Source organism: Saccopteryx bilineata, chromosome 6, assembly GCF_036850765.1.
Source record: "Saccopteryx bilineata isolate mSacBil1 chromosome 6, mSacBil1_pri_phased_curated, whole genome shotgun sequence".
NCBI classification, from domain to species: Eukaryota; Metazoa; Chordata; class Mammalia; order Chiroptera; family Emballonuridae; genus Saccopteryx; species Saccopteryx bilineata.
In genome coordinates this window covers 37,032,245-37,054,859 of record NC_089495.1, presented here as the reverse complement: position 1 = coordinate 37,054,859, position 22,615 = coordinate 37,032,245, and the positions used below count along the sequence as shown (strand labels likewise).

Sequence of the window (22,615 nt, the reverse complement as noted above, 5' to 3'; positions counted from 1 at the left end):
GCCCGGTACGCTGGCCAAGGGGGACTCCCGAAGGGCACACAATCCCGGCGCTCCGGTCTCTCTGGCAGTCCCAGCCACCCCGGCCCCCGTGCGAGGAGCACCGTCCCTACCACCCCCGCCCCCGGGGCAGGGCGCACGGAGTCCGCCCCGGAGGCGGAAGCAACAGGGAGTCGTCCCCACCTACTGGCCTCCGCCCTCCGCCCCTGGTCCTTTCCTCTCCCCAACTCCCGGGGGCTGGGACCTGTAAAGGGATGGAGGGAGGGAGGGCCGGAGCGCGTGCGTGCATAAGTGTGCGAGGGCGAGGGAGCCGGGGCGGGGGCCGCGGGCCGCGGGGCGCATGCTCACACGCGCTAGTGACGTGCGCGCCGGGACCGGCGGCGGGAGGCAGGGCCGAGAGGGGTGGCGGGCGGAGGACCGGGAGTAGAGGTGAGGAGAGCAGAGCTGAGGAGCAGAGCTGAGGAGCGGAGCAGCGGCAGGATCCGTCCGGGCCGCGATCCCAGCCCGCAGCCCCACAGCCAGCAGCCCAGGCGCGAAGCCACTGCTGCCGAGCAGCAACTGCCGCGCCGGCCGCTGCGGGCCGGGCTGGGCATGAGCGCTGAGGGGCCGCGGCCGCCCCCCGCACCGCCCGGCGCGCCCAGGCCGTGACCGGGGTGGGGGCGCGCGGCCACACTCGGGCCCGGGCCCATGGGCGCGCTGAGCGGGGCGCGGGGGCGCTGAGCGTGGGCAGGCGCGGCCGGAGGAGCCATGGACTGCAGCCTCGTGCGAACGCTCGTGCAGAGATACGTGAGTGCTGCCCGCGGAAGGGCTGGGAACCGGGCGGGGACGGGCCCTGGGGACCAGACATCGCCGCTCCCAGCCCCCGATTCTGCTGTGGCCCCTTAGGGCTCGGGCGGCCTGCGATGCTGGCCGCTCCCCGGGGGACGAGCAGGACGCAGGGAGGACCCATGGAGTGTGCTTAGACCTTGGGCTTCCGACGGGTCCGGCCCCCAGCTGCTCCCTTCTGCAGCTGCGTCCCTCCCTGGAGTCCCCGCTGGGATGGAGCTATCCCGGCAGAGATCTTCCTTAGGTTCAGCCCAGGGCTGGGAGGGATGCTCAGGTTCGGCCTCCGCCTGTCACTTCTACACGAGGATTAGGAGACTGGGCATTAGGAGATTGGGAGCGTTACAATTCTACAGGAAAAGGCGGTGATTTTGCTTATTTGTCACACCACTGGGGGATTCAGTAGTGAAGTTTGGGACCTTTTTTTTTTTTTTTTTTCTCCTGAAAGTAACCAATCAGATCAGAGGCCCCGGTGTGCTGAAGTTCCTATGGAATTCACCTTCTGTGGTGACCGAGTGGTGAGATCCGGGGGAAGACTAGGAGGGGAAAAGTTAGTTTTGTTTTACCAGGCCGAGGGGAAACTGTGCTGCAGTGCCCGCTGGTACTGGGTATAAAAAGGGGGTGTGTGTGCAGAAGAGAGAGAAAACTGTCCGGAGGGTGTTGTTTTCTTTCCGCTGTCTTTAACAAAGGCTCATTGTTCCCTAGCGGCTGACACCCCGGCCCAGGGTTAGTCACAGGTTTAAGAAGTCCAGTGCCCAGAGGTTTGAGTCTAGAAGAGGGCGTTATGATGGGAATTCTCCCCCCACCCCCAACCACCCTTACCTTAGGCGCTTTCTTTGACAGGGAGACCTTGCCAGAAGATCAAAGTATTTCTTTTCGTCCAAAGGGACCACCAAACCACTGCTTTTCTCCTGAGCCTGTTCACTATCCAGAAGACTCAAGAATCTAGGGAACTTGTGTGCACCTTAGTGGTTCTTCCCTTGGGAAGATCAGTCTGAATTACTCTTCTGAGTAGAGAGAACTTCTCTCTGTGTGTGATTCTGATAAGGATGGGGAAAACTCAGCAGATGAAAAACTCACATTATTCCCCAAAGTCCAGATTGTATTGTGTGTAGTAAACATCAAGGTGACACCCTTGTTTTTCTACAGTAATAAGTTTTAGGAAAACTGATAACAGTGACAGTAGAGATTCATAAGAGAAATGCTTCATTGGGTGGGGACATTCTTTTCTCAGCTGTATCACTCAGGAGGTGTGGGTCCCCAGGCAAGTTATTTTCAACTGCCTCAAAGGGAAAACGGGAGCATGAGAACTAGTCCTTATTCAAAATGTCCTTATCTATATTTTATATATTTTCCAAGTTAGTTTTAGTTCTTTTTCAACCCTAACATTTTGCAGTAAAAAGAAGGGTTGAATTGGGAGAAATATAAAGTGCAGTTTTGTCTCCAAGCCAGGTGAAGGGTGGCTGGGCCACCTTTCCTCTTCCTCTGACCTCGCCAAGGAGCACTGCCTGCTGGGTCTGACCTTCCCGCCGTTCCCGACTCCATCATGGGACTGGGAGAGACAGATGTCCAGTTTTTGTGGTGTCTTTTACTCCCTTTTTTTCTTCAGGCCTTCAACTGTTTTGTGTTATATCAATCTTTGTTAATTTTGATGTAAATTACATTTTAAAATTCCCTTTTGCTATGTTATTAGACTTAACGAAAAATTTTTCCTCTCAAATCCAAATGGTAAATATTGTTAATGAACTTTCTCAGCATATGCATTTTTGAAAATGTCCCTGGATTGCAAGCTATGGGATACTGTGACTACTGCAGTTTGATTGTTTGGCTACTTCACCATATTCACATACAAAATCATTCATTTATGTGCTGTTAAACTCATGTCTGTCCTATTTAAGCTAATTTGACCTTTTCTAGAAACAGTCATGATCTGTTTTCTTATAATTTGGTTATCTTTTAATACGTAGGACCAAATTATATTTACTTTTGCCAGAGGAGGGGAAAAAAGTCTGGGATTGAATATTCATATTTCCTCACCTGTTCCCTTCTAGTGATCACATAGTCAGAATTTCTAGAATAAAGAAAGCTTTTCAGCTTCTTCTGATGCCTGAAGGTTGTCAAATGATAAAGAAGTCCTTAGAAAACTTTGCTGTTGGTATTTTGTTCTGGGTTAATTCCAGAGAGATATAGTAGGCAAATGAATGAGGGAATTCTGTTCTGGAATATATACTGCAGAGCATGTGTTACTTTTTTTTTTTTTTTATATTTAGATGGATATAAGCCATATATAGGTATTTTGTATTTATAAATAACTAGCACAGTGCTTATGTACCATGAAGTAGTTTGAGCTGTGTTTTGTTTTGTTTTTTTATTGTGACAGACAGAGAGAGGGCAGATAGGGACAGACAGACAGGAAGGATGAGAGATGAGAAGCATCAATTCTTTGTTGCGGCACCTTGGTTATTCATTGATTGCCTTCTTGTAGTGCCTTGACCTGGGTGCCTATAGCTGAGCCAATAACCCCTTGCTCAAGCCAGCGACCTTGGGCTCAAGCCAGCGACCTTGGACTTCAAGCCAGTGACCATGGGTCATGTCTATGATCATGCACTTAAGCTAGTGAGCCTGCGCTCATGCTGGCAACCTCGGGGTTCCGAACTCGGGTCCTCTGCTTCCCAGTCTGATTCTCTACTCACTGCGCCACCCCCTGGTCCGGCTTGAGCTGTTTTTCAAAAGAAAATTTTAACCAAGTGTATAGAAAGCTAATATTATCTCCTTATTAGAGATGTGAAGTGGGGAATTTAGATTCAGGTAGTAAGTTCTAAGAGAAACCAGTGCAGCTTCATGTGTTACCTGTAGCTTCTACAGGCACGGTTAGAGTGTAACCTTGGGTAGGTTGCTTCTTTCGCTGTCTCAGTTTTCTCATCTGAGAATAATAGTGGTGCGTACCCATTTTCTAGGGTTATTTTGAAGATTACATGAGTTAATACAGGTCAGGAGCAAAGAATGGTACTTATCACTATTAGCTGTTAATATAATTTTGTCCCTGGGTAGGCTAGCAAGAAGAGAGCAAGAAGTTCTGTTGGTCAGTACCAGCCAGCAGGAACCCCGGGTTGTGGTAGAGAAGTAAACTGGACACCCTGCTATTGAGCAGTGTGTAGGACTCAGTGAATTTTGGCAAAGTTTAAAACAAGGTGCACTAAGACAGTACAGGCCAAACAAAAAGTCTACAAGCCATGTTTAGCCATAAAATTTATCGGTGAGCATTCTAGACCTGGACAGCCTCATTGGAACAATACTTCCTCTTCCTCTTGTCCATGATTCACCTTTAGGAGATTTGACTTTAAAGTTCTGTAGGTCAATAGCTTAATTTATTATGTTTCTATAATTTGTATTTAATACAAATATCAGCCTTGATATTGCTTACTAGTTTTATTTTGCTGCTTGTCAAAGTTTCTACTTGTTTTAATCTTCTAATTTTTGCTTTCCATGATATTTCTTACATTTTAAGTTAGCAAACTTATGAAAAATCTAATGGTATTCCTTGCTGACCGTAGATATTTGTTTTTGATGAAACAGTTTGTTTCATTAGGAGTTTCTTTATGAGGGAAAAAAATAAACATTATTGGTCCCTGGAGAACTTCAAGCATGGCTTTGTTAGAGTGCCTTAAACCTTCAAAAAAGATCAACTATGTTTGTATATACACATATGTCTGCTTTGTTTATCCTTCTTTTTAAATCACCAAATGGTTTGTGACATAAACGTCACAGTCCACCTGTGAGGTTTCGTCTTTATTTGTTTCATTCCATTATACCACTTTGTTTTAAAAACTTTAAAGCTGCATAATGTTGGAGTTGTCTTTCCTAATCCAGCTTCAGATTAGGCAATGGGGTGGGGGTGGGGGGTTGCTTCAGCTCCTGGAGTCTACACCATGGGACCACTAAATTAAGCCACTTTAACCATGCAAGCTGTAGATGTTTGCAATAGGTAACCCTTAGGTGTATTAGCCAAGACTAACAGTTGCTTTGGCTCTGGCAGTATCAAGCAAGGCTGTAGTGCGGCCTTGTAAAGTGTTTACACATGAGTTGACCAAGCCTAATACCTGTTTTTCAGGGTTCATGAGTTTTAACTGGACATTTTAAAACACCTGCCTAGGTGTATAATTTCACTTTGTTGTTGTAGCTATTAAGTTCAATTCCTTCCATTGTTCTTTCAAACCCTGTTTAATATCTGCTTATTAGGAACAAATGATCTTGAGATGCTTTTTATTTTATGCCAGAGGATAAATTTAATAACACAGGAGAAGAGGAATTTATATTATTGGGTTTTGCTACGGTCAAATTTCCAGGGATGAGAGCACTGTCCTCGGCTTACAGTTGGTTAAAACGACATTGAATCCACTGAGGAACATACCTAGCTGCTTAGCTACCCAGGAAGTCCTTTTTTTACAGATGTGCTGGGCTCTAAAACCTGAATACAGATAGTTCTTGGTGCTAGGACCATCTGTTCCAATAGAAACAGGGTTAATAAGATGGTTAGATCCTCAATTCCCAGACATATAAATGCTTTTTTAATGAAGTTAAATGTAGGCAAAAATGCTATTTATTTGCAATGAAAATCAATGAAAAGCAATTTTTACAGCAGTAGGAATTCAACAAGATTGAAGGGATTGTTTTTGTTTTCACTTGGATGCTGGTATCTGTGAAAAACAAAATAGACTGTGAAGATCAGAGTTCAGCATCAGTCTGACGTTGGTTCAGATCCTGCCTTGGCCTCTGATTGTGAAACCAAGTAGAGCAGGCTGGCTGATGTCTTCATGCTTGGTTTCATCTTGAAATAGCGGTGCTTAATGAGACACCCTGAGAGGTAGCTGGAGGATTTAGTGGGGCACAGTGTTTGCATCAGTAGGTGCTCAGTCAAGGGACATCTTGTCTGAAAAACGGATTTAATGCTGCTCAGCAACCCTTTGATTCTTACCTGCTTTCTCAGACCTCTTTTTTTTTTTTTTTTTTTTGCATTTTTCTGAAGCTGGAAACAGGGAGAGACAGTCAGACAGACTCCCGCATGCGCCTGACCGGGATCCACCCAGCATGCCCACCATGGGGCGACGCTCTGCCCACCAGGGGGCGATGCTCTGCCCATCCTGGGTGTCGCCATGTTGCGACCAGAGCCACTCTAGTGCCTGAGGCAGAGGCCACAGAGCCATCCCCAGCGCCCGGGCCATTTTTGCTCTAATGGAGCCTTGGCTGCGGGAGGGGAAGAGAGAGACAGAGAGGAAGGCGCGGCGGAGGGGTGGAGAAGCAAATGGGCGCTTCTCCTATGTGCCCTGGCCGGGAATCGAACCCGAGTCCCCCGCACGCTAGGCCGACGCTCTACCGCTGAGCCAACCGGCCAGGGCCAGACCTCTTAACACCCCTTCTTCATGTGGAAAGTGGGTGGCCTTGCCTTGTACTTCATGGAGAGAACAGCAGTCATCAGATGGGGCGCCCCGTCTCCCACTCACCCCCTCAGCCCTTCCCTTGCATGCTCTTGTCTCCCTCCTGCTGTGGGGCATAGACCTCGTTCTGCTAAAGGCCTGTCCCGTATTTGTATTCTGGGTTCCCCCCAGCACCCCATCACTTTCTTTCCTGAATTATCAGTGTCTCCTTCTTTAGGGTAATGTCATCTAGTCCCTGGAATTTTGTAACCATGCCATCAATCACCCCCCCCCCTTTTTTTGCATTTTTTTCTACGTGAGAAGCGGGGGAGAGGCAGACAGACAGACTAAGACTCCCACATGCTCCTGACCAAGATCCACCTGGCATGCCCACCAGGGGGTAATGCTTGGCTCCTCTGGGGTGTTGCTCTGCTGCAATAGGAGCCATTCTAGCGCCTGAGGCTGAGGCCACAGAGCCATTCTCAGTGCCCAGGCCAACTTTGCTCCAATGGAGCCTTGGTTGTGGGAGGAGAAGAGAGAGACAGAGAGGAAGGAGAGGAGGGAAGGGTGGAGAAGCAGATGGGCGCTTCTCCTGTGTGCCCTGGTCGGGAATTGAACCCGGGACTTCTACACGCTGGGCCGACACTCTACTGCTGAGCCAACCAGCCAGGGCCCAGTCACCCTTTTTTAAAAACCAAACTTTCTTAACTGCATGTTCCCCTCCTGGTGTCATCCACATTTCTGTTTCCTTCACAGCTAAATTTTTTTCTTTTATTTATTTTATTTTTAGAGAGAGAGGAAGAGAGAGACAGAGACAGAGACAGGGACATCAATCTGTTGATCTGTTTTCTATATGTGCCCTAACTGGGGATCAAGCCAGCAACCTCTGTGTGTCAGGACGATGATGCTCTCAGATGCTCTAAACAACTGAGCTAGCTGGCCAGGGAAGACAGCCAGATTTCTTTAATGTGACTGACACATCTTTCTCTCACCCCAGGTGGGCACTGTCTTCACCATCTCCATCACCTCCCAGGGGGCCCTTCCCACGGTCATCTTTCTGCCCTCATGCTGGACCTCAGAAACTCTCAAGTGTTCTTAAATACTTTCAGCATACATTTAGTGAGTGCCTCTTGGTAAATCCGTGAGCCAAACAGGAAGAAGACACCCCAGTCCTTGTCCCTGCGGCACTTATCTTTGGATTGGAGCACGGCAGGAAGCAAACAAATCACATAAATAAATGTTAGAGTGTGCTGGAAAGTGACAAGAGCTGAAAACACGAGTAGAATGGGGACTAAGTGTGGTTTGGGACCTTACTGAGGAGTGACAAACGGGCTGAGTGATCAGTTACATGTTGTCTGGGTGGTGAGTCACAGACAGATAAAAGCCATGGAGTAGCACCAGCAGCCCTGAGGCCTTTCCTGATTGCCAATGTCCCTTGTCAGGTCACCCTGTCTCTTCCCCATCCACACCTCTGCTGAGGAGACCCCAAATACCTTCTCTGTGTCTGTGGAGCCCACATCCTTTCTGTATCTCAGCTTCTCCCCACTGTACCCAGAACAGTTCCTGGTGCAGGGTGCGGTTGGCACTTCACCAGCATCTGCTGAATGAGGGAATACTCTTCTCATCAATATTGCTAATGAGAACATTGAAAGAGTTGCCCTTAAGGACTTAAGTGATCGTTGACAGGTGATCGTTGACAGCTTTTTTTTTTTTTTTTCAGAGTCAGAGAGAGGGATAGATAAGGACAGACAGACAGAAATGGAGAGAGATGAGTAGCATCAGTCATTAGTTTTTCGTTGCAACACCTTAGTTGTTCATTGATTGCTTTCTCATATGTGCCTTGACTGCGGGCCTTCAGCAGACCAAGTAACCCCTTGCTTGAGCCAGTGACCTTGGGTCCAAGCTGGTGAGCTTTGCTCAAGCAAGATGAGCGCGCGCTCAAGCTGGAGACCTCGGGGTCTTGAACCTGGGTCCTCCATATCCCAGTCTGACGCTCTATTCACTGCGCCACCGCCTGGTCAGGCTCAATGACAGCTTTTTGAAATCATGTTTACTGTCCCTTCAAACTTTGGATTCACTTTTTCTTGGAACATTTTATGGAGTTATAAACATGTGAGAATAGACTGGGAAGGCCTGGCTCAATCCCCCTCACTTAATAAACAGTGAATTGTAGAAAATTAAATTCCCAAGGTTGCAGCTTGTGGTCCCTGCACTTTCAGTGGGCCAGCCTGACTCGGTTAGTAGCTTCCGTGGGTGGTATGTCCCCGTTCTCTCGGTGCATCGTGGGCTGATCCTCTCTAACGCGGGGGTCTTTAGGATTTGTTTCCACTTCTTTTGCGCTTATTCTGTGAACCACGGGGCCTAGAAAGGAGAAACCAGTAACAGTGCCCATCTTCGAGCCCGCTCAAAAGCAAGTGCTCTTAACTTGTCCCTGGTGGGACCCAAGCTCCCTTGGAACAGCGTGCAGAACTTCTTACATACATGCTTTTTAGTTTCTGGGAGAAGTTTCCCAATTTGTGTTAGCTTCTCAGAGGAGTGCTTGGCCTCTTAAGGTTAAGAACCCTTATTTGAGGCCTGACCGGTTGTGGCAGTGAAGAGAGCATTGACCCAGAATGTGAGGTCACCAGCGGAACCTAGGATCACCAGAACAACCCTGAGGTCACTGGCTTGAGTCCAGGGTCAAACTTGGTGTTGAGGGTTTGATCCCTGATCAAGGCACATATGAAACACACACACACACACACACTCTCTCTCTCTCTAAAAAGAAAAAAGAAAAAAATCCCTTGTTCTAGAACACAGATAGGAAACTGGCCTTCTGAAGTGGAGGCATAGGCCCACTTTAGAAATATGAACTTCTTGTCAACATTTAAATACGGATAAGTATACATAAATTCCCCTATTTTTTAAAAAATGGTATGATGTGTCAATGCCGCACTGTATGGGTTCCCCGTGCTCACAACTGCTGGAGTGAGCAGCCACCCCCCCACCCCCACCCCCACACACACCCTCGAAGCATACAGGCTCTTCTGGTTTGGGTGGACACTTGAGCTGAACGCAAACTGTTCACATTGTTTTGCAAGTTGCTTAATGTGTGTTATGTGTTTCCGTCCCTTGGTGTGCTTGCTTTGTTCAGAGTGGGCATGACTGTGGTAGCCAAGAGCAGAAGAGGATTCTGCTGCCTCTAGTATATATCCTGGGAAGGAAGCCCTTTTTAGCAATATCTACAGGAGGATAGTTCGGCTTACTCATGCTGGCATGCCTGGACAGGAAAAAACCAAAACATTAGACTGAGAATCAAGAGAGAAGATTTTAGGTTTCCTCTGTCACCTGTTACCTTTGTAACTTGGGCGAGGCCAGGCCTAAGCATGTGAGCACTGTGAACAAGTTAATCATTAGTTGCCTCTTTAAACCAATCCTTTAAAAGGTTTTTCCACCTTTTTAAATAGAATGGGAAGAAACTCATTCTCTATGAATAAAAATTATATCTTTCTTTATGTTATTAATAAGGAATTTGTTAGTAATATAGTTGCTGTATTTCCCATGTATAAGATGCACTCTTTTCGAAAAGTTTGGGGTCTAAACACCGGTTGTGTCTTATACAGTGGTTGTGGCATTTCAGATGCCATAGATGGAACTGAGGACAAGGCAACATATGAAGACAGTGACTCGTCATCAGACACAGATGAGGACAAGCTAATGGGTGGGAGTTTTGACAGTGATGAGGAGTTGTATAAATTTGATGATGAATAAAACTTGAGTTCAATAACTTTATGTAATACATTTTTTTTCAAATTTCAGGTCCCCCAAATTAAGGTGAGTCTTACACATGGGGAAATACGGTATATTTATACTAATTTGTGGTTGCCTTTCCTTTCAGTTTTTCTATCACGCATAACTCAGTTGAGTTAGTCATTCTCTAAAGAAAAAGCTATTTTAGGTGGACCTATTTTCAAATTCTTACCTGGGATGTGTTTAAGTAGCTACCTCTGATCCCTCCTGATTTTTTGTTGGCAAAATGTTTCCCATTTTGGGGGGCTTTGATTTTATTTTTATCGGTTTCAGGATCAGAGTATTTCTTGAGAGGCAGATTAAAAGGTTTGCAGTTTAGACAGTAGAAAAAGTCACGTTTTCCTGGGAGACAGAAGTATACCATGCATTATTTGGTTTAAAATTTTCCATTAGCTAGCTGCCCTCAGGGTTGGTGGTCCATTGAGAAATTTACCATCTGTTTTGCCATGTTAAAATGTTTCACAAGGATAGGCAGCCACTGGCAAGAAGTGTTTTAACTTCTATTCATTTTACTTCTGCTGTGTTGTGGGCAGCACCTGTTTCATGGATTATGTAATTGGTAGAGGCCAGAGTTAACCAGCACCTTATTTGAGGTTCGTGCCAGCAATGATCTTTTAGATTGGGGTGCCAGCAGCCTTTTGGCTGACAGCCCTGCTTCTCATCTGGCTCTTCTCCCGGCAGTTCACTCAGCCCCCAGAGGCAACTGTAAAGTGACACTAATGGCGTCTGCTGTCTCTGCTTCTGTGGGTCATGAAGACTGTGAAAATATTTTGTACACTGTAACAGGGGCTGTAAAAATAACACAGGAAAGGGCTGTCAATTTCTTGTGTATCGTGATAAGAAGGGTAATTTTGGGGATGGTGCTCAGAAAGGGAATGAAAATAAGATCATTTTCCCTGATACAGAAGTCAGAAGAATTTCAAGGAAGGCTTGTTACTTGTGGAAAAGTCTCTTTGGCCAATGAATGGCCAGTAAATTAAGAAAGAGTTCAGCAGAAGTGGGAGAATGGTAGCCTGCCGAATACGGCATCTCCATCCTTATTCTGTTGTCCCCTCTCTTCATGCCTCCCCCGCAGTGGGGGTAAGGAGAAGGGTTGCTGGGGAGACACCATGATTACTGTGCTTACAGGTACCTCCCTAAAGCAGCCTGGGACATCTTGGTGCCCTTTCAGAGGAAGAAGGAAACTGTCATTCATTGGTGTCTGATGTGCTGGGTCCTTTCCAAGAGTTGTCATAATCTCTCACTTTATCTTCACAACAGCCCTGTAAAGGAGTGCCGTGTCCAATCTGCGCAAGGAAACTGATCTCTGCATAGCAGATATGGGCGGGCCTATTGTCTGACTAACTCTTGCCCTGTCTGCTCTGGTGTGCGTCCCATAAAGGTTTTTCTATAGCTAGGGGTGACCATATGTGCAGTTTGCTCAGTTCAGCCTCAGTTTATGTTGTTGTCTTAATACACTAACAAAGAGTGGCCTTTTTCACTCACAGTTTGGTAAGGTGATCACTTCATTAAAATTTCTTTATTTTAGCTTGTTGGTGCACTTATTCTCAGGTGTACCTGCACAGACCTGCTTTTCCCCTTATGAGATTAGATTTAGGTAAACTGCTGAGGGGAGCAGTCTACCTGTACGATATTGTATCCTCTTCAGGAGGATGTGGAGGCAGAAGTTAATGGACTAGTAGTGAACTCGAGAAGAGGAGTGTTCTTTGTAGCTTTACAATGTGAAATACAGAGAAATTAGGGTTCATCACCATCATCTGCTTTGAGATGCATGTGTACACAGAATGGGAGAGAGATGGAGGGAGAAGAAAGAGAGCTTAGGGTCTTATCAGATTAGAACCCCACCATCATAACTTTATTTGACCTTAATTACCTCCTAAAATTCCTATCTCTAAATTCAATCACATTGGAGATTAGGACTTCAACATAAGAATTTTGAGGGAACACAATTCAGTCTGTAGCAGTATACTTTTTTTTTTTTACAGAGACAGAGAGAGAGAGAGTCAGAGAGAGACAGACAGGAACAGAGAGAGACGAGAAGCATCAATCATCAGTTTTTCATTGCGACACCTTAGTTGTTCATTGATTGCCCTCTCATATGTGCCTTGACCGCGGGCCTTCAGCAGACCAAGTAACCCCTTGCTCAAGCCAGCGACCTTGGGTCCAAGCTGGTGAGCTTTGCTTAAACCAGTTGAGCGGCTCAAGCTAGTGACCTTGGGGTCTTGAACCTGGGTCCTCCATATCCCAATCCGACGCTCTATCCACTGCGCCACCGCCTAGTCAGGTGCAGTATACTATTATTTTTTCTTTTTTGTATTTTTCTGAAGTTGGAAACGGGGAGGCAGTCAGACAGACTCCCGCATGCGCCCGACCAGGATCCACCCGGCATGCCCACCAGGGGGCGATGCTCTGCCCATCGGGGCGCTGCTCTGTTGTAACCAGAGCCATTCTGGCGCCTGAAGCAGAGGCCATAGAGCCATCCTCAGCACCCGGGCCAACTTTGCTCCAATGGAGCCTTGGCTGCGGGAGGGGAAGAGAGAGACAGAGAGGAAGGAGAGGGGGAGGGGTGGAGAAGCAGATGGGCACTTCTCCTGTGTGCCCTGGCTGGGAACTGAACCTGGGACTCCTGCACGCCAGGCTGACGCTCTACCACTGAGCCAACCGGCCAGGGCTAAAGCAGCACTATTTAGATTTTAAGTGTTCAAACAGGTGGGGAATAGCAGAGAGGGAAATTTGAAAAAGCACATTACTTAACTGTTTTATCAAATATAGACAGAATCAGGTGTTCCACAAAATCTGGAAAGACACAAGTAAAATGAGGTAAATATTTAGTGGGAATGCATTGTTTTTTAGTTGTGAAACAGATTTAGGTGATTTGACCATTTTTAGATATAATAGACTATAGCTTCCAAGATTTGATCAGATCTATGTAACTAAGGTTGTATGTATTTATATCTTTTTCATTTCTTTTTGATACATCTCTTTTCTCCCCCTGTAGGGTGTTGGTAGGAGAATGGTGGTTGGTATTTTAAAAGGCGATATAGCATATTGTTTGGGGTTTTGTATTATAATCCAAATCCATAGCATCTGGCTGTTGACGAGACAGATGTCAAGGTATATATGCTACATAAGTGGATTGGACACTTTTGTTTATTACAAAAGGATGCTGCTGGGTAATGATCCAATTCTTATAGTAAATGGAATTGCATTTTAAGGACTTCCTGTTCTGGAGACCTGCCTTTATACAAGAAGACGTTTTACCCTTGGCAGAACTGAAGAGTGATAGCTGGGCATTGAGGTTGAAATACTAGTTAAATACCAAGGTCATGTCGTTAATCTCTGCAATTATCTGTAGTCATGGGACTAAAACATGCTCTGTTACCCAGAACCTCTGTAACCTCCTGTGTTTTCGTGGCAACCTGTAAGTTCCCAAACCAATTGTTGTCTGCGTCTCCGTGTCAGGGTTTTGTTTTAGGTTTTGCTTTTAAATATAATCACAGCTGCATGAAAGCAAATATTTCCTGAAATATTTACTTATGCTGTGATAAGCATATATCAGAAATGATCCTAAAGCAATATTATCATCTTTTGATCAGGAATATGGACTCTGACGATTATTGGAAGAGTTCTAGATACTTTTTACTCATTGTGCCTACAAGTGCAGGGCTGAGTGGTTCCAGCCAGAAATAGAAAACATAAATAATCGTGACACTATTTAAAGCCACAGGACCCAGTGGAGTTCTTCCACCTCACAGCATGGGCCTCTCTGAACTGGCTGTGCACAGTGAAATCCCGAAGTTGCAGGAGGCACTTACTGGAGTTCTCAGGTTTGTACTTTGGGAAATGTGAGTCTGAGACCCCTGTGTTGGTTTCCTCCCTCCCTCACACCGGTTCAAGCCCAGGGGCAGCGCCTGCTTCTCCTCTCTCTTTGGCCGGACCTCATGGCTGCCTGGGAAGGAGGCGGCCGCTTCCTGGGCATTACATAATCTCCCTGCTTCAGAGAAAAGAGGATTTCCTCCAACCTATTTTCAGCAAAGGATTAGGGACAATGAAGTCCTGCCGTTAGAATGTCTTCTAGTTTTGTGTGATTTTTTTTTCAAGAAGATCTCAGTGATTGCCTACTAAAACATAAGTATGGTGATAAAATCCAAGAAGGATCATTGATGTGGAAAATACTTCATTTTAGGGTAAATCAGGCCTGGATTTATTTGTCATTTTCGGATAAAATACCTGATAAAATATTTGAAAGTAACAGATAAATTCTATTCATGTGGAATAATTTAAATTACTATTCTTTTTAGAAAGTGTTTGAAAGTAGTTGTTTTGACTCAGATAAATCATTAAAATATTAGATAATCATGATGTATAGACATGCATTTTCCCCCTATAATAAGCAACTTTGATACAAACCTGAAAGCAACATGCATATAAAGAAAGCTGTAGTGATTGTCATGGTGGTGAGTTTCTTTTAGTGCTCATTTCTGATGGTCCTTAACTCATTTCATCATTTCTCTGTTGTAAAATGGGAATAAAACATGGAACCTTTTGGCATCGAAGAATATGTGTAGGTAGGGGTAAGCCTGTCAAGATATTTGTAAAGAAATGTATTTGATGTACTTAGTACATACTAGGTATGCAACATGTTCATCAAACACTGTATTTATTCAGTGCCTTCTGTGTGCCCTGGGGATTCAGTGCGGAGCAAGACACGCAAACATCCTGGCTCTCCTGGAGACTCCATTTTGGTGACAGATGATAGAAAATAAGTAAGCACGTAGCATGCAAGGTATTAGAAGTGATGCAGGCAGAAATGAGGTGGGAAGAGGGGTCAGAAGAAGGTGGAGGTGGTAGAGAAGGTAACAGGACCCATGGGAAGGTGACAGGAACCAGGCCCCGGGGGACCCAGGGGCAAGGTGGGAGATGGTTCCAGGCAGAATGTTGAAACCTGCATGCTGGACCGACCTACCGAGGAGCCAAGTAGCCAGGAGGAGGATGCAGGGCCTGAGGGAGAGGGGCCATGGGAAGAGGGGGCACAGGGGAATGTGAGCAGAGGGATGGCTGTTGATTCTCATCTTATTGAATAATAGTATATGGCTGCCCCTCAGGTTTTATTGCTTAAAATATAGAATATGTTATATGTGTTGCTTTTGATAAAGTTTTAAATTTGTTTTAAAATTATATGGCCAAATGAAAATGTTATATGATAGGTACATTAACATGATTTATAACTTTATAAAGGTGTGTTGATTTATTGAATGAATATACAATAAGTAGGTTTATGGGCAATTCTTTTTTATTGTGGTAAAACATAACAAAATTTCCCGTTTTAACCATTTTTAAGTAAATGTATATAATTCTGTGGCTCTAAGTACATTTATATTGTTTTGCAGCTATTACCATTATATATTTCCAGAACTCTTCCATCATCCCAAAACTTTTATGGGCAATTTTAAGTAGCTTATTCTACATTTGATATTGTAGATCTTGCTTTTTTTTTAAACTTTTTTTTTTTTTAATCAATGAAAAATACCTTAACGGGGTCATGAGAAGACTTATTGAAACTTAAGCACTAATTAAATTTTAATGGAAACTGTACCCACATAGGAGAGGTTTTTTTTCTTTTAAATAATTGGTGATGGTAAGTTTTATTAAAAGTTAAATACTTGAATGTGAAGATTCATTTGAACTTTGTTTTGTTTAATATGGGCTTGTCTGAGAGCAATAAGAGCTGTGATTATTTTCCCAGACAAGAAAACTGATATTTGTCTTAGAGCAAGTAATTCTTTAATAAGAGACAGAATAGCATAGAAAGCAGTAATTCAATAACACAGTCATGAAGATAAGTTTGTTTAATGATGTTATAAAGTTATACTGGCTTTTTTCTAAGTGGATTATTAAGAAATCGGAATTAAAGCTTATGTGAAATTTTCTTCCAGAAACTCCATTCTGCTGACTGGTTTGAATAAATTTTCTATTTTCAGTTAATCTATAGCATTTATTCTTTTACTACCTAAAATATTAATAACTAATAGATGGATTAAATTTAAAATAACATTTAAGAATGTTTTTCTGTAAAATTATTCGCTCTATGAAAGGCGATTTTTCTGTTCTTTCTACTATAAAGAGAATATGAAATTTTTTGTTCTTAAACTGAATTCTTTGATTTCATAAATTACACTGTTGCTTTTTAGAGAACTGCATGGTTTCAAAAGCTGCACGTCCTTTTTATTAGTTTTTGATTTATTGACAAGAAACTGAATTGTAAAATTGAGTAATTATAATTATATCTCTTAAATAGTTTGTCTAATTTAAAAAACCACACTTGTAACCATCAGCTAGGTGCCTTATTTGGCAGATGATCTTTGGAATAGATAGAAAAGGAAAAGTTAGAAATAAAAAGAGTATTAATAATGGCTTTACTTTAGCATCCCCACAGATTTAGTTCATTAAAACATCAGGTTGACATTTTTTTGGTGTCACTTTTTTAGCCTTGCAAATGCAGAAATGTTTTATGTTTCCCAGCCACCCTCTTACACGTGTGGCACCTTCTGTTCCTCACTCGGCGTGGGGCGGGAAGGGTGGACGCTGTGCTCTGGCCCCGACTGGTGATTTCATCTCAGCACCGCCAGAGTCAGTCCAAGGCCCTTGGTCATCTTCTCAGCCAGGGATGTGCCTCCCCCCTGGATTGGGGGATTGTGTCCAGAATTTAAGATCATGTATTTGATTCAGTTTTGTTTTTTTAATGGGCTGGGCCAAGGAAGAGAACAATTTGGTTCATGTCTTAACGTTAACCTAAAGGCCTTCTGGCCAGGTTCTCAGAACAAACTCTAAGAGGGAGTGCAGAATGCAGAGCATTTACCTGGATCAAATACCTAAAGGGAAGGAGAAAGGGGTGCAACTAGGCAAAAGTTGACCATCATCGATTGCCTCCAGTAGCTCTATGGCAAGTGCTGCTGTCACCATGGCCCACATGGCCCCACGGTGATGCCTCTGTGCTCACTGGAGACTCTGCTGACCCACTCCTCCAGTCAGCACACCTCGCCTCTGCCCTCTTGTCCCATGGGCGCTGTGCTGGTCCCATGAGCTGGGAATCAAGGTTGGGTGGAGACCTGGAAATTCTAGGAATTCATTCTGCTTGTTCAGTGTCCAACATTTTCATCTGTGTAGCAGGACCAGCTTTAAATCAGTAGTCAGTGATCATTTCACTAAGATTTTTCAGACTTTTTCATTGAAGATGTGCGGGGCATGTCATCTGCTAGTCTTGTGGGTCCTTTTGGAAAGGCACAATCTCAAATAGATTTTGAATTATATCTTAGTGGCGAAGTTGTGGCCCCCGAACATATAAAATGGGATGTCAGTTAGCACATTGAACAATGGCATCTACATTTTGCATGACGTTTGGACTGAAGCTTCTTACTTCATAAGCATAATTGCTACACATAGGTTTGCTTCTAATTTTTTGGTCAAAATGGAGACTTGAATACCACCCGCTAATACACAGCTGTAACCCTAAGACTCGATGATAGCAATGGTGAGGGGTGGAGCTCAGAGAAGGGAGGCCAGGGCTGCAGTGGGCAGTGACTGGGTGGATGGCAGCCAGGAGGACTTGCTGGGGAGACAAGTAGGAAAGGCAGAGGCTGGACACTGTCATTCTGCTCCATGCCAGGAGCTCTGAGCCACCCACATTGTTGGAACAAGGACTGGTTCTCTAAGTGTTGGAGTCAGAGGTCACTTGTAGTTGGTAAAACCCGAAAGGGAGTTATGACTAGATTGTTTTGTATTTGGGGGAAGAAGGGACTCAACAGGTGACCAACTGGTCCCTGTATGCCACTTTAGCATGAGAGGACAGATGGCAGTTAAAATGGCCAGCTCTGGGCTGACACTCACCAGGTTCATCCATTTTCCCTCCAGCTGCCTGAGTCCTCATCACAGGCGCGTAGCCGGTGGCAGAGGCTGGGATTGGGGGCCAGGTCTATGTGACCTCCCGTCCTTGCTAGTCTGAGGCGCATATACCAGGTCCCTCCCATTGCCCTCCAGGTGGTCCTCACACACACCTGGTCCTCGCATCAGGGGGGCATTTCTAAGGATGTCAGTACCCACAATTGGAAGGGCAGGTTGATATTGGGCCTCAAATGTGGGGTTCTTGACATTCTTTCCTAATCCAGAGCTACTTTCTTTTCTAATTCTGTTGTAAGTTGGCACTTAGAATTCACTATAACATTATGTGGTTGACACATAAAGTGACTTGAAATAGGGGGGAAATTGTCTTAAGTTATTTTTCAAAATAAAACCCCAGAGAGGAAAGGAACGTTGACATAAAATTTCAACTCTACCCAATGAGACAAAAAGGAAGGAAAAGAAAGGGGCTCCCTATACCCTGAATTTGCTCATAAATGACTTGTCACAGGGTCCAGTTTCAGAGGTTACAGGTTTCGCTTTCATTTTTGAAGCAGCTGAAAGTTGTGGCTTTTTGGAATTACGGATTTGGATTTGAATTTACTAGAGTGGAATCTCTAGGAACTGGGAGACCGCCCAGTGTGTGGAGTCAGATTTAACTTTTGGGTTGATAGGAACAGCCTGAAAGGGAGGCAGTGTGTGTCCCCTCCACTTTATCTCTGCTTCTGCATCCACCCTGAGGAGCAGCCCTTACTGGCCCAGTTCTGGAGCTCGCGGATGAGCAGAGGGTGGAGAGGGAAGGCCTTAACGTTCTGGATCTGAGGCTTCCCGTTCCAGCCCAGACCTGTCTGGGGGTCAGTGCGTGGGGTAGAGCTCGGATGTGTGACTCCGGCAATGTTGGCCCCGTGTGGGAATTGCAGGACCTTTTACTGATCAGTTTAAAAAACAAAAAAAAGCGGCCCTGGCCGGTTGGCTCAGTGGTAGAGTGTCGGCCTGGCGTGCGGAAGTCCCGGGTTCGATTCCTGGCCAGGGCACACAGGAGAGGCGCCCATCTGCTTCTCCACCCCTCCCCCTCTCCTTCCTCTCTGTCTCTCTCTTCCCCTCTCGCAGCCGAGGCTCCATTGGAGCAAAAGATGGCCCGGGCGCTGGGGATGACTCCTTGGCCTCTGCCCCAGGCGCTAGAGTGGCTCTGGTCGCGACAGAGCGACGCCCTGGATGGGCAGAGCATCGCCCTCTGGTGGGCGTGCCGGGTGGATCCCGGTCGGGCGCATGCGGGAGTCTGTCTGACTGCCTCCCTGTTTCCAGCTTCAGAAAAACACACACAAAAAAAAACAAAACAAAAAAACAAAAAAAACTATCACATGCCTCTTCTCCATGTTTACTTCCAAATACCTTCTCCGCTCTCCTGTCCCCATGCTTAGTGCTGCGTACTCCTCGAAAATTTCTGCAGTTGTTTTCTGCTTCCTGTCAATGTAAGAAACGTCCAAACCGGTAGAGAATATTTATGAGTTTATTTGAGCCAAAGAGATGACAGTTACCGGGAAGCAAATTCTCAATGGATTGATAAAATGCTCCACAGATTAAAATGCTCCACAGAATGGCAGTTTTGCAGCTTACTTTATACATTACAATCAAAGGAGATGTAAGGGGTGGTGACATGAAATCCATTGGTGGTAGATTAGGGAGGTGGGAGAAAGCAAGGTGGGGAAGTCTCAGAGATTTGGGGTAAGAGTAAGACAGGGAGACAAGCACTTTTACATTAAAGGGTACAGGTTAGTTAGCAATTCACATTTACAGCATGTAGAGATGGTATTTGGGGAAATAAGGTAACAGTGAGGGGCTCTGTGGTCTCATGCTCTGGTGCAGTGGCTGTACCCTACAGGGTCCAGAAAAAGGGGATTTCTCAGATGTTCCAAAGCTAGATGCAAAAAGAAAATGGACAGACTTACCTAAGATAGAGATCGACCTTTCTGAAAGAGGCTACAACAGACCTAGGGTGCTACTGCCCTCCCCGACTCACTTTTAGTTAGGAATTTCATGTTTAGACCATCCTGTGTGGTTACTTTTGGTCTCTTGAGTTCGCACAGCCTGCCGTGCAGGCCTCCCTGTGCTTGTCAGGTTTGGTACGTGGCCCCTTTTTGTCCACACTCCCATGGAATTTGACCAGAGGCTCCCCAGAAGTTAACAGTGCATTGTCCCCACAGGTAAAGAGCTGCCTAATTAAGCCCATTCCCTCCCACCCTCCAGAGATGCATGAAATGGTATTAAGTTTTTAGCTTATCAGGGGCTCAGGGTGTGAAGGAAGGCTAGCTTCCTGCAGCCCTTGTGCCTAGGAGGTATCAGGTAGACCCCCAACTCACAGATGGTAAAAGGGAGGTCCAGCATGTACAGACCACCAGTCCCAGGTCACACATGGGCTATAGGGAGGCAGAGGCTGGCCTGTCTCCAGGACAGGTCCTCTTCCCTTCATTGTATCATCAACACAGAAACCTTCATTAGGAAGCTCAGCTAGGTTCTATAGTTTGTCTTTATCGCTGGAAATGCTGCTACTGATGAACTGGGGTAACAGATCCCAACTTCTCTTTTCCATGGACCCTCCTTTCATGGGCCAGCTTAGTGTACTAACTGAAGCTAAAAACCTGTTTCCAACGTGCCGCTGTGTGGTTGGAGTGAAATCAGGCCAAGGACCAGTTCTGGCCTGATGGTGCCCCCTTCTGCCTTTTCTTATGTCTGTTAGACAAATAACAGAGAAGTGTTTATTATTGAGTTTTGTTTGGGGCTTGGGGTTAAGCAAGCTCTCAGGTAGGGTTGTATCTTCGCTTTTTTTTATTTTTTAAAGATTTTATTCATTTGAGAGAGGAGAGAGAGAGAGAGAAGGAGAAGGGAGACACAAGGGGAAGGAGCAGGAAGCATCAACTCCCATATGTGCCTTGACCAGGCAAGCCCAGGGTTTTGAACTGGCGACCTCAGTGTTCCAGGTCGAGGCTTTATCCACTGTGCCACCACAGGTCAGGCTGTCTTCACTGTTGTGACATTATCAGAGTGGGTGGGCTTTCTAGTGGCCACCTTGGAACTCAGCATTTGAATAGACGCAGAGTTGGCATCGGGTTGATTACATGAATGAAACATATTTGGTTAATGTGTGAGCAGAGGCTTGAAAGTACAAAACAAGTTCAATGGAATTTCAGTGGACTTATAATAGCAATAAGTTCACCTGTTTTAGAGTTCTGCATATTATTATATCACACAGAGTTCACAAAGCCATATGAATATTTGTGGAATGAAGTGATTTTTAAAAATTCCATTGTTCTTATGGATGTAAGAATTCATGTTATTGAGCATATTCAAGAAAAAGAAATTGTGTGCCACATAAATGACAATTTTGTCGTTTTATTTAAGTGTCATCATGAAGACCTGAGTGGGTTTTTAATTCTTGTTTAATGCTGTGGCTTCTAAGGCTGCTGTTGTTTCCGGCAAATGGAAATTTCATTCCCTATTCAGCTTGAGGGAAGATCACGTTCTGGCCATTTAATCTTTCGAGGACAGCTAACTGTTGATAAGGATGCAATGACACCGGATATCAGTTTGGTGCACCCAGCTGGGGACGAGGAAAGCCAGGAATGCTGATAAAAAGGCCATAGCCGGGCTGGCTGGTGCAGGACTGCGCAGGATTGAATGAGCTGTGTGGTTTTAATTACCTCTCCTTCTTCCAGCTGGGTTCTCGCTGATTCTTCCCAGCTGCCTCTCCTTTTGATGTCTCTTCTTTCTCTGTGATAAACCTGGCCTCTCCTGCCTTTTCCAGCCCTCCTCTCCCATTCACTAGGGAGCGTCTTCTGGGTGCAGGGGTCCCTCCTGAGCCACAGAGACATGACTGGGAACATTGTCATGTTGACCAGAGATTATGCTTGTGATGGTTTTCCTGTGTTGATTGATGTGGTTGAGGCAGCCCATTGGAGGAGCCCCAACTCTTCCCCTTCCCCCAGCTCTATGCCACCACGGGCAGGGGTGACAGGAAGGGTGGGGCAGTCCTGGCTGCTCATTTGGGCAAGTAGCTTATTTTGTATGCTTCCATGATATAACAAGAGTTCCGTGTGATAAAATAAAGCTTTAATGGAGACACAACGGAACATAAAGGTGAAATCGCTCCTGACCACAGAATGGATGCGAACACCCAAAGCTGTCCTGCAGTTTCTGACCGATTAGATAGATAATTATGCAGCAATATTTCTTATTGTGGTAAAATATACATAACATTAAATATATCATCTTAACCATTTTATGATCCAATAATCAGTAGCATTAAGTACATTTGCATGATAGTGCAACCATCACTACCATCCACCCATAGAACTCTTTTCTTTTTTTGGGGGGGGGGTATTACAGTAGTTAAATCTGCACGATAGGTACATGGGACTTTATTATTGTACTTTTGTACATGTTTGAAATTTCACACGTTAAATAGAATATGCTGAGAGTGATCTTTTCGAAAAAGCTGTTCTTCCAGAGACCAAAAAGATTTCATGTGAAGTTCACTTATCAAATATTAAATATTACTCCTATATAATTTTTCATTTTAAGACATACAGCCTGACCTGTGGTGGCGCAGTGGATAAAGCGCCAACCTGGAACCATTTAGAGCCAGTCACCATGCTGAGGTTGCTGGTTCAAAACCCCAGGCTTGCCCCATCAAAGCACGT

General features: G+C 45.2%; 1 protein-coding gene across 6 annotated transcripts in view; it reads left to right on the top strand.

Annotated features, from left to right (window-relative positions):
- Positions 1-321: 321 nt before the first annotated feature.
- ATP11A (ATPase phospholipid transporting 11A) overlaps positions 322-22,615 on the top strand; it is a 150,837-nt gene continuing 128,543 nt past the window's right edge. For 5 of the 6 annotated variants that reach the window (XM_066236820.1, XM_066236825.1, XM_066236823.1 and 2 more), the window contains exon 1: positions 322-783. In XM_066236820.1, the coding sequence (XP_066092917.1) occupies positions 745-783 (39 nt within the window). In that variant the 5' untranslated portion in view covers positions 322-744. The remainder of the gene's footprint in view (positions 784-22,615) is intronic. The other variant, XM_066236822.1, reaches the window with a different exon arrangement.